Below are 12,719 nucleotides of genomic sequence, written 5' to 3' on the forward strand. Positions count from 1 at the left end.
AAGTTGTAATTAAACAGAAAAGAGAGTGTAATCACAAACTGGCATAATGCTTATTAAAAGGATATTTGCACAGACTTTTATGTTCGCAGTTTAATACCGACGTTAAAGTTCAGAGTGGTATATAAAAATGCATATCTGCTTGCTATTACAAGTTAATTATTTTTATTTAGCAAAAAGATTTTGACATTAATAGACTCAGAAAATGCTGATTTGATAGGAAATTTTCCACAGTTCAAAAATGATTAATATTTATTGCCAGGTGTTAATGTTTCAGGACCTTTAATTCCTGAGAATCTTTCTGTTTAGATATCCAAACTTTATTTTCTATGATTATGAGAACATGATAGTTTAAAAGTATCAAAATTTGTATCAAAATATAATTATATTTATTCATAAAAATAATTTTGGCTCACTGTTTATCATTCAGATCCTGAACATTTTATTTTTCTTAGCAATCTGATTTTTGAAAGTTTATATAATCATACCGAAAATATATTTTTCTAAACTTTAACTTTTTAATTTTTTTCTTTAAAAAATGCAATATCCTCTAAAATAATTATTAAGGTTTTTCCTCTGTTCTCTTGTAGTTCAGATACCATGGGGATGGTACATAAATTTCATTTAATTTTTAATTTAACTGTAGAATGAAATAATTTGTGAAGATCTCCCTGAAACAAGGAATGAATTGACTAGGCCATAAAATTTAAGGATTTATAGAGTGCCCTCTGCTGCATATATTTATATGTGCAATGTCCTTTATGCTTGCTTGCCGATCACACTTTTTTTTTGGCAGTGTCATCCTAAAAAATATTCGCGTATCACGTTGTCATTAAATATGATTTTATCAATTGCCTGTCTCCACTTTTCCTTGATGAAAGTGTAACTTTTTATATAATAAAAATGCATGATTTTATTTCAGAAATCTAATACAAATTATTTTATTAAGATGTACACTTAAAGAGATAAAATTTATTATCTTTGAAACATTACTAATTTATTTAAAATAAGAATACTAATGAATTCTTTATATTTTAATTTAACTGGCAAAATTATATTACTTTTTAAAATTTACTTTAAATAATGTATTCTATTTTGATTTATTTTATACATTCAATCAGTGTACATCACTTAGCTTATAAAGTGTATTTAGCCAAAATGAATTCACTTCATGCCAGTCCAGTTCAGGATACTATACATGTTCTTATCAAGAGATAATAATCCCCTTCTGGGGGCCTGCAGTTACCGTAATGGCTATGTCGCTGGACTCATGCCGGGCGCGTGTGTGTGCATGCCTAAGATCCTGAGAGGAGAATGGAGGAGAAGGGATTGTGGTGTGGCCACCCCTCCAGGGGGTGATTTCTTGATTTCTGTCTCTCTGTCTGTCTGGAGAGCGTACGCGCCCTATAGCAAAAACCTCTAAAAAAAATAATAATAATCCCCTTCTGTTGACGTTTCATGGACTACCTTTAAATATTTATTCTGTGTCTAGATATTACATGGATTAATTGAAACTTTATATCTATATTTTTACAAAACCGATATAAAAAGTTTCATATATTGTTTGCCCTCTACTACTTATAAGCTATTGATAAAACTCTGAAAGAGTAATTTTCCAATAATTTTGATAACATTTTTGAGGATCAATGTTCACTTTACAGTAATCCTACCCAACTCTTACATTACTATAAGCTAGTTTTGCTATTAGAAGCTTGAGTTTAAGTTTTTAAATTACTATGTGGTTTATTGAAGTGCAGTGTCAAAAACTGACATTTGATTTCTCAAAATGTATGCTTTTGAATTTATAGATTTTCAAATCTAGATTTTTAAACAAATTGTCAAGTGTAATTTTTCTATTACTCTATTTATAAGTAAATTTATTCTCGAAATTAATTTTAAGAAGAAATTTATCAATACATGCTTTTTTTTTTTTTTGGAGAGATTTTCACTGTAGGGCGCGTGCGCTCACCAGACAGACAGAGAGAGACATAGAGACAGAAAGCGAGAAATCACCCCCCAGGGGGGATGGTCACGCCGCAATCCCTTCTCCTCCATTCTCCTCTCGGGATCTTGGGCACGCACGCACACGCGCCCGGCGTGAGTTTTAAGCCACCGGGTCCGGGACACAAACCACGGTCGACTACATGGGAGTCCAGCGACATAGCCATTACACTAACTGCTGGTTCCCCCAATACATGCTTTTTATACAAATGAAATTAATTAAAGCCTTTAGTAAAATTATTTTATTAATTCAGCATATTTTATTTGCCTGTTAAATTTTTCAATTACTGACACATTATTTTCCAATTCTGCTTACATAAATATAACACGTTAAAATGATAAAGGTGAATTTTATTTTACACATTTCAACAAAATTACAAATTATTACAACTTTTTTTCAGTTTCTTTTTGTTTACCTCCTAGGTGCATTTGCTTGCTGAAGAGAGACAGAGAGAAAGAGATAGAGGGAGGGAAAGTGAGAAATCACTCCCCCAAGAGAAATGGTCAGGCCATAACCCCTCCTCCTCCATTCTCTCTCCATATTTTGGGCATGCACACATACACACCTGGCATATTTTTCAGGTCACCTGGTCTGAGACTCAAGCTACACAGTGGCCACATGGGAGCAAGGCACCTTCACCACCATGTCACATGCTGGCCCAAACGTAGTACAGTATTATTACACTTTTCAACTTCAATGCACAAATCTAAGTCAATACCCAGTATCTGTTAAATATTCTTTTCTTGTGTACATGTGCATCCACTTTCTGAACTCAACACAAAATATTAACATTTGGTAATTTGCTTACTGTTTCTATATGTTATATTCTTTCGTGATATCTTTCTTGGTATCTCACAGCCACTAAGCACAATGGAAGTATCATGTAGGCAACTTCTGTCATCAGCCACACGGATTGATCATCTGTCAGAAATGTGGGCTGCGGCTGCTTCTCTGGGGCTACGTGCATTCACACTCAGTGCTCATTGGTTCTAGACTTCTATGACAAACCATGTGTCTGTTCATTTTATTTACTATTTGCTGTTAGTCAAAGATTCCAAATCGGATTCCTATAAATGGTGCCTTGCACTTTCTTACTTCTTCAACCAGTCTTGAGCTTAGCTCTAATTCTTGTATATCCTCTTTCAATTTTGTGGCTAGATTCATGCAAATTTAATTATACCACTCTTTAATAGGTCTCTATCCATTTGATTGGATTAAACTAATATATTTACAGCTTAACATTATTTTAAATTATTTTCATCGTATTGCTACCCAGAAGGGTAGTATTTCTTATAGATACGTAAACAGCATTCAGTTTTAATTCTGCACACATTTTCTAGCTCCGTAAATATGTTTCTAAGATCTTTTAAATGACATTTAAAAGACACCACTGAAGGTGGTGATCAGGTTTTAACACTAGTTCTGCAAATGGGAAAATTTATTTCAGTTATTTTAAACAATTTAAATAAAGACCCAGTGAAACTGCTTTATTAAAAGAAGGTTGCAAATATTTAAAATTTTCTTGTGTATCCTCAATAAATGACACCACTGAAGTTTTGCCACATTTGTGTATTAGTTAATTATAAATACTCCAAGGCTGTAGGAAACAACCACAGAGTCTCAGTGTCGCATGTAATCATGGTTTATTTAGTTTTAGCCCAAACCACACAGATTCTTTTCCAACTTTTCCTTCGGTCACATCTACTAATATCCCATTGTCAAAAACTACAATTGAGGAATGAGGAAATTGACCTATCCATGGCAGTAGAAGAAAAAGAAAGAATTTCTTTGAACAGTAATCTAATCTATGACACAGATAAGGATAGGCCAATTGCAGAGCTTGAAATATGCTAATTAGAACCAGAAACAAAATAATTATTTTCAGTGACAAGCTCTAATGGACATTGTGTGCAAAGATATAAAAACCAATGCTTGAGATATTAAATGACCATGTTTTAATATTAGTTCTACAAATAGGAAAATTAATTTCAATTATTTTAAACAATTTAAATAAAGACCCAGTGAAATTGCTTTATTAAAACAAGGTTGCAAATATTTAAAATTTTCTTGTGTATCCTCAATAAATTAAAAAAATAAAATTCAGTTAGCTCCTTGGCATTCTCCATTCATATACTACTATTACAAGGTGAAGATAGATAAAAGCCCTATTAAAGTTAATAACTTATTCATTAGAGTGTGTAAAAATTAGTACAAATAAGAGGAATTGAGAGAAATATGTGACATACATGAAAGAAGGGAGGCAGAAAATCAATATTGGCAAAACCAAATGAAATGTTTAACTGCTTCAAAGTTGACTGATAGAATAACACATTCAAACAGGTTTTACTAAATATTTATAATTTTTAATAAGCTGGAAAATATTTTTTCTCATTGCAGGTATGACCAAGCAGAAACATATGTTTTTAGAATTATTTAAAAATTGTACATCTACTTTGCTTTCTTTTCATGATGATTTAGAATGCGTGCAGCTTTGGAAAAAGAAATAGAGCGGCTGGAGTCAGCATTATCGCTATGGAAATGGAAGTATGCAGAACTCAAAGACTCGAAGCCAAAAACCACGAGCGAGGTATGGGACACAGGTGTAAGGGAAGGATGAGACCCAGGGCTTGCTTTCTCTGCCGGTGTGAGGGAGTGGGCAGCAGGCTCCACCGAGAGAGAGGCAGGTTAAAATTTGTATTTGTGGACCGGCAGGTAGTGTGGTGGTTAGGGCAGCTGGATCCCACATGGCCAACTCTGCGGTTTGAATCCTAGTCCCCGCAAGACTTGAAAATCCCACCAGCCCAAGGTGCCCAAAATCTGGAGCGGAGAATGGAGGAGAAGGGATTGTGGCATGGTCATCCGCCTGGAGGGTGCTTTCTCACTTTCCCTCTCTCTGTTGCTCTGTCTTTCTCTGTTAAGTACACACACTCAATAGCAAAAAGAAGGAAAAAAAACAAAAGAATTTTCTCTATATGGGGGATATTTGAAATCATATCTCAATAGTAAACTTATGTCAAATGAGAGCCATAAGGAATATTACTCCAATATATTTTTTCTGAAGTTTTAATCTTTAATTCATTTAAAAAACTGTTGATATGGGCTGGCAGGTGGTGGGGTGGTTGAGTGCTGGACTCTCACATGACCAGCTGTGGTTTGCGGTCTGGATCTGGCGGCTTGCTTTTTCACGTTCTCCTTCTCTCTCTCTCTCTGGTCAAATTAAAAAAAATGATAATAACAAATGAAATAAATAAAATAATTATTTAAAAATCTTCCTGTATGTTTAAGATGTACAACATGATGTTTTGACATATGTACAAGAGAGGACAGTGAAATGGTAAATGATACAATTAAATATCCATTCAAGGCACAATTGAGGAGACAGCTGAAGATGACATATAACAGCATACCACCTGTCACAGACAATTTTATCTCTTTTTTAATGAAGCAGTCCAAAAATATCAATTTATCTCAAGTGAATTTAAGTTCTTTTCACCATTGGCATTGTAGTTATCAGAATCAGTTACTTTTCTTTTTAAATCAATCACATGCTGTGGTGAATGCTTCCCACTTGGATGATGTGTTAGTATTTAGTATTTTAAATATGTTTACTGTACACATATTTTGTACTAATAGCATTATACTATGTAACTATGTGGACAAGACTAATGAGAAAATAAAAGGAAAAGAAAGGAAAAAATGGGGGCCAGCAGTTAGCGTAATGGCTATGTCGCTGGACTCCCATGTAGTTGACCGCGGTTCGCGTTCCAGACCCGGTGGCTTATGACTCACGCCGGCGCGTGTGCGTGCGTGCCCAAGATCCCGAGAGAAGAATGGAGGAGAAGGGATTGTGGCGTGGCCATCCCCCTGGGGGATGATTTCTCACTTTCTGTCTCTCTGTCTCTCTCTGTCTGTCTGGCAAGCGCACACGCCCTATAGAGAAAAAAAAAAAAAAACCTCTCCAAAAAAAAAAGGAAAAAATGGGCAAAGATAATGTCCAGTTAAATGTTTTAAAATAATATTTAAAACCAATTAATTAACATTTAATGCATGTCTGTCTGTACAGTGCATATATATGTGTGCATGTGTATGTGTACACGTATATGAATTCATAGAACTTATATTCACAAGTATCTATCTCTGGGTGTGAGTGTTCACCATAAAATTAACATAGAGTGAAAAAAATCAGTCACAACACAAAATAGTTCGCAACACAAAAATCACGATATGTTTAAAGTGTACGTGTATGTGCTCTGTAATATAATGTGCTCGCAATTCGACTCACATTTAAGCTAATACTTAAGACAGAATTGGTCTTAAATTTTAAAATACACATGCAGTTACCGTCTCTTGCCACTAGTGTGCAGTAGAGACTTGATAATGTTCCTCTTGGAGTATAAGCCTTTTCATTTGGAAAAAAGTGACAGAGTTGGTTTACAAAGCGATAATTGAAGTGTTTATTGCTTTTATCCCAAGATGATTTTTCTTTTGATAAAAAATCTGAAAATCTTGACTACAAGTTGCTTAATAAAGTTTTCTAGGTGAGAGAAAAGAATTGAAACAAATATGGCATTATACAATGTGAGCTGGGTCTGTGGTTTTTGATCCTATAGAAATACATATTAACCCATACGATAGTTTTACTAAACAAAATGCTGGTAGGATTTTAAGAACAGTAGAAACCTCAAAACTGGAGAAAATTAACCTAACTACTTATATTTTTAATTTTTTTTTTTCATAAAAGAGAGAGGGAAGGAGATAGAGACAGGTGTAGGCTGTTTCGACAGTCTCACTGTGTTCGATCCCCACCGCCCCCCAGCTCAGGCTCCTAGGTCGCTAGATCGTCAGGTGTACACTTTTCTATTCAGGTTGGGCCAGAACCCTACCCAGGGCCCCCGTTTAGCTGGGGCCATCACACAGCTGTGCCCTCTCACTTGTGCCACTATGGCTTGACCTACTTAAACTTCTTTTTTAAAAAAGAATTATTTTATTTTATGTACTATTATTATTATTTTTAACTTGAGGTGAGAGAGGCAGAGAAAGAGAAAGGGAAAACGAGAAAGTAAGCTGCCAGGTCCGAGACTGAGACTGCATTGGCCACGTGGGAGTCCAGCCTTTAACCACCATGGCCTTGCGGTCCTCGCTGCTTACGCTTTTGAATGAGCATTTCCTTAGCTGAGCTTCAAATCTGAATAATGAATGACAATGAGTGAAAAAACATCTTTTTGTTGTGGATAATGGAAAGTCATTAACAACAAAGACAAGGACATTAAGATAACTGTAGGGAGAACAGCAGCTTTTTCTGCTTCATAACAAGGAATTTTTGATGTTCTTAGAATTTCTTTAAAGAAATGGGATATGCAAATATATTTAAATTATTTTTATATGATGAAATGCTTGAAGAATGCTTAAAAACTGAAGTAATAGGTAATAATAAGTCATATGTAATAATTTCTGTATTCTTTGTTTAGTTCTTTTTATAATAGATTAGGACAGACAAGAATCTTATGCTTCACTTAGAAATGGTATTATAGACAAAGTATAACTGTGTAATATTAAAAGTTCTCACACAATTGGTTGATGATCAGAAAGAAGGGATCCTGATGTATCCCTTGAAACTTCATATGAATTAACCTTCTTACTCTCCTTCTCAAACATCTGATAAGGAATGACCTCTGCTTTTACTGTGGCTCTTTTTCTATACAACAATGAATACAAGTATAACTCTTCTGTAGATGCTTGAAATAATCAAAATCAAATACATGCATGGCTAAAAACTGCTGATAGAAAAATTAGCAATTGTTACTGTTGGAAACGGATGTGTTTGAAATACGGAGATTTTAAAAATAAATTTAAAATTTTGTGTGCTGTAGAAGAAAATCATTCTTCCATCAGCAGGTGGCATGGAGGTTAAGGGAGCTGGATCCCACATGGCTGACTGCATGGTTCAAGTCCCAGACCCAGAGCCTTGAAAATCACATCGGGCACATGTGCATGCATGCCAGAAACCCCTAGAGGAGAACGGAGAATAAGAGACAGCGTCATGCTATCCTTCTGGGGGCGGCCTTTCACTTTCTCTCTCTCTGTCTCTTTTTGGTGAGCATACATTTTGGTGGCAAAAAATCTAAAAGAAAAATAAATTCTTAAATCACTGGTGTGTAAAGAACATTACAAAAAATGATGGTACCTCACTTTAGCAATGACTGATTCTTCCTGTAATAGAAGAGATCCTCTGCCTTCTGTGAGACATTGCTGACGTTTTAAAACTAATCTCAAGCTGAAAAGTGAAAAGTAACTTCTTTTCTATTCTAAAGACACAGGCATTGTGCTGCCTTTGTGTGGCACTTAGTGGAAGTTAAGTGCATGGTGGAACATTTGTGCAGTTTGAGTTCGAAAATAATTTTGAAACATTGTCTCATTCCTACTGGCTTGTCAAAAAAGTCATGACACATTTTTGCATAGAAAAACAGAAAAATACGTCTTGAGTTTTCCAACAGCCCAATATTTCTGCAGCTCAATGCATTTATTCCAAGCAAGAGGATTAAAAACACAAACGTACCCGGTCAGTTCTGCTCCAAACTGTATCTCACACCCGTCTTTCCCATCTCTGCTTCTTCTCAGACTCATCACAGTCTCTTACTCTGCTTCTTTCTTCCCAGCCTCCTTCTCAGTAGGTCTAATTTAATTCATCCTCACCCACCGCTTAGGCTGATATTTCTAAAACATCCACTTGCTTGAAACATTTCAATGTTCTCCAAGTACTTTGGAAATCCGAATCCCCTTGGCTAAATAATCAGTTGCCAATGGTTCTATGGTTGTCAAGTAAGGAACCCACTCTTTTCTGTTCTGCTCTAAAAACTCCAAATTTCAGTCAAGTCGCCAAAAGACAATTACTTTGACTCTTGTCTAGTCCCTGTGTTTAGAGGGCATACTTCTATTCGTGACTCTGCTGTCCTTTGGGTTCTCAGAGGTCAGGCAGATGGACACTACATGTTAAAAGAAAGAGAAAGGAAGAATGATTTCCCAGAGCCTGGCTTGAGAGTAGTGTACGTTATCTCACTTAGCGTTCATCGGTGTGTGCCCGTTGGCACAGTGCCCTGAACTGTAAGGGAGGTTGCGAAATGTCTTCAAGCTTACACACAGAATGAGAAATAAATTATATTGGGAAGCATCTAACTAGTTTTTGCTGCAAAGTCAGTATTTTGTATAATAGAGCAGTACTTATTCAGATACCTTATTAACAGGTGTTAATTAAATTTTTGCCTTCGTAATTATTGATAAATATATCTTGAAGACTTTCGGCTCCTATTTAAGGAAAAGCTGGTTTTCTGATCTTGAGCTCTCATATTGAGAGTGTGACTTACATCCACATCGTTGAGTTGGACAGATGGAAGTTTTTATTTATTTATTTGTGTATTCATTTATTTATTTTCACATGGGACCTTCCCATTCTACGTCCTATGTTGGTGAGGATTGGAATGTGTGCTTTATTGCTGAGATACCTCCCAAAGACATGGGGGACAGAGCTACCATGTGCCCAGATTCCCCTTTTAAAGTTCTCAGTCAGATAATCCCCTCTTCCTTCTGGTAGGAAGGAGTAACAGATGAAGACACTTGGAGTCCCAGGAGTACAGCTGGCCAGCCACAGGGATGGCTGTCTGAGTACAGACATTCTTTTCCTTTTATCCTTCAGTGTTGCCTACCTAGTTTCACTCTGCAGTGAGTCTCCTGTCCCGCTTTGTCACTCTCCTCATCCATTCTCACCTTTAGCCACACCGGCTGTCATTCATTTCTCAAAACGAACCCCTCTTCCTGCTCAGTGGCTAAGTGCCATTCTCTCTGTCTGCAGCATCTCCCACTCCTGGTTCCCCTCCCACAGCCAACCACATCTCACCCATAGCCTCCATTTACGCTTCACTTCTTTAAAGAAAAGTTGTTTCTATCTAAAGTCTTCTCCTTTTCCTATTTGCCATCAAACGAATGTCTAAAATTTTAAAAGATCTTATCAAGATGCATATTTTAGTGTTTATTTACTGCACGCCTTTCCCATTGGACGGTCAGCTTTGTGAGAATTAGATCCTGTCTGCTTTATTCCCTGCCGAATAGCCAGTCTGAACCCCTGTGCTTCTCCAGTGGTGGTGAATATGAAAGGAATGACACTCTGCATTAGCACTTCTCTACTGGCGGTCAGTACTTCTGCTTCTGAACGAAGCTGTGGCTACAGTGTAAGGAGGGTCGTTGACTCTGAGATGGGTCTTCTATTAGCTGATGTGTTTTCTGCTCTACATCCTTAAGGCGTTCAGACTTTCCAGGGCACTGCGATGAACCTCCACGCTTGAAGTCCCGAAGTCCCATCCATCATGAGACCTGTTCTGTGTTCTTTGTATGACATGAATTAGCCTGGCAGGCCAAAGCATGAGAGGCATATAAAACTCTATATTAGAATTCTAAAAATGCCTAAGAAAAAATGAAGCATTGGGGGCACCACGTTGCTGATATAAGTACCTTCAAGACCTTTTGAAAAAATGTAATTAAGAATAATATAAGCACTAAATTACATAGAGCAGAATTAATTGAACTATTAGTGGATAATTTATAGGCATTGCCAAGATAACCCTCAGAACACTGAGATGACTTACTTAATTCGAAGACTATCAGAACAATTATGAAAAAAAAATTAGGCTATTCAGAATTCACTTTACCTGTAGAAACATAAGATGATGATTTTTTTTAAAAAAAGGGATAGGTTAAAATCTGATTTTTTAACAACTACTTCAGTTAAGCAATACTATTTTTAAATTTTAAATGCAATAGAAATAAACCAACTAAAATTTTATTAATCTACAGAAATTAAGTATCTTTTTCAAGCTCATATTGGATTTTAAATTGTTTTATACATTCAATCATTATATATCATTTAAATTTCAGCTTGTGAAATGAATTTTCCCAGCATGAATGCTCTATGTATTAGTCCAGTTAAAGATATTATCATACACATTATTATCAACAGATACTTTTCCCTTTTTGTGTTCCTTAAATGTTTTGCTTCTTTTTTTCCCCTTGATTCCCTCCTCCTCTCCCTCGCGATTGACTGTTAGACATTAGCGTTCTGAGGGAAGCAGAATGCTAATGCATAAGCTGATTTGTCTGTAGTGATTGGCTTAATTTCACTGAATCATGCTAACAAGAACCAAAACAAACTAATAGTTTGAGAATCAGGATAAAAATTGGCTGAAAGAAGCAGAGGAGGGGTCTCTAAGTGAGTTTTCTTGCACACCGACAGTGCCTTGCAGTGGCAGCATCGTTCCGTGACTCATCTCATTTAATATCCCAGCTGATGGGACATTTCCAGTGCCTCTGAGATCCAAAGTTCCTGTTTTTATTTTTCTTTCTCTAAGAAATCCCTACACAGACAATTCTGTGAGGACCACTCCTTAGGTAAGGATCTTCTCTCGTAAGTAGCATCGGCTTTTCTGTCTGAGAACCAGTTTCCTGTAGAGAAGGACACTGGCCCAGGACATCCACCTTCTGTCCTTTTCCCCGAGGGTAAGTGCACCTCCCCTCCCTACCCCTGCATATTACAGCAAAGGTACTGATGGTAAACATTTCTATGATACAAAGATATTTAAAATGATGCATTTATTCCCATTTATTTATTTATTTGTTTGCCAGCTATATAATTTAAGGGCAAGGATCTAGGGCCAGAAGTTCACCGTTTTGGAGTTTGGAGGGTCTATGTTTGTGTATGTTGAGATACGATTGGGGAATGGGGACTACAGTTGGAAATGGATAGTGTTCCTCTCCTTGTGGAAATATTTAAACCAGGCTAGCGTGTGGCCTGGTAGTTAAGAGAGCTGGCTCTCACATGGCAGACGACTGGGTCTATGGACCAGACCCCGCAGTTTGATGTGCGTGCATGCGTGCCTAAAGTCCCTGGGAGAGGGACGAAGGGAGAAGAGATGACAGCTGGGCCATTCCTCATGGGGGAGGCTTTCTCCCTCTCTTGGTCTCTCTGGCAAACATGTGCACCCACTGGCAAATTAACAATAAGTTAAGAAAAGGAAGATCCATACCAAATACAATATAAATCATGATACATTACTGTAATTCTACCAGTTTTATCTTAGGTTAGAGAACGGTTAATTTTGGTTAATGGTTGTTGATTTCAGTGTTCCATGACCACATGCGTTCTTTGAAGAAGAATAATCACTTCCAAAAGATATGCTTAAAAACACACAAACACACCTAAGGATTTTATGTAGGGCAGAGAAAATACAAAAACATTAAACTCTTTATATGTGGACAGTTTCTAAGTGTATACTGGAATAATGTTAGGTAGCATGAAAATAGCACTGGAAATGAACATGATTTAATGAGTAGAGAAATCTGATTGAGGGGGGAAATAATAAAATCACAGGAATAAAATAAAATAATAAAATCACTTAGGAAACTGAAATAAACCAGAAAATAACCAATAACCAAAACCAAGACAACACACGCACACACACACGCACACACACACACCAAACAAACAAGCAACTGCTTTTGAGGTCAAGCAAAGACACCTGGAGTATTAGAATATTTGTGCCACGTCAACATTCCAGCCAAGTGGGCACCTTAGGACACAAACCTTTCATTTCTGATTCTCTTTAGCTAACCATTAGCTAGGTTGGGTTTTTCTTCAAATGATTTCATAAGGCCATAACCACACCCTGGAGAGCAG

General features: G+C 36.6%; 1 protein-coding gene across 1 annotated transcript in view; it reads left to right on the top strand.

Moving 5' to 3' along the window:
* The window catches only part of CCDC102B (coiled-coil domain containing 102B), a 261,921-nt gene that overhangs the window by 84,438 nt on the left and 164,764 nt on the right, over positions 1-12,719 (top strand). Inside the window, exon 7 of the mRNA XM_027771330.1 lies at positions 4,478-4,586. Within this exon, the coding sequence (XP_027627131.1) occupies positions 4,478-4,586 (109 nt within the window). The remainder of the gene's footprint in view (positions 1-4,477; positions 4,587-12,719) is intronic.

The sequence above is a fragment of the Tupaia chinensis genome, unplaced genomic scaffold, assembly GCF_000334495.1.
Source record: "Tupaia chinensis unplaced genomic scaffold, TupChi_1.0 Scaffold000206_1, whole genome shotgun sequence".
In the NCBI taxonomy this organism is placed as follows: Eukaryota; Metazoa; Chordata; class Mammalia; order Scandentia; family Tupaiidae; genus Tupaia; species Tupaia belangeri.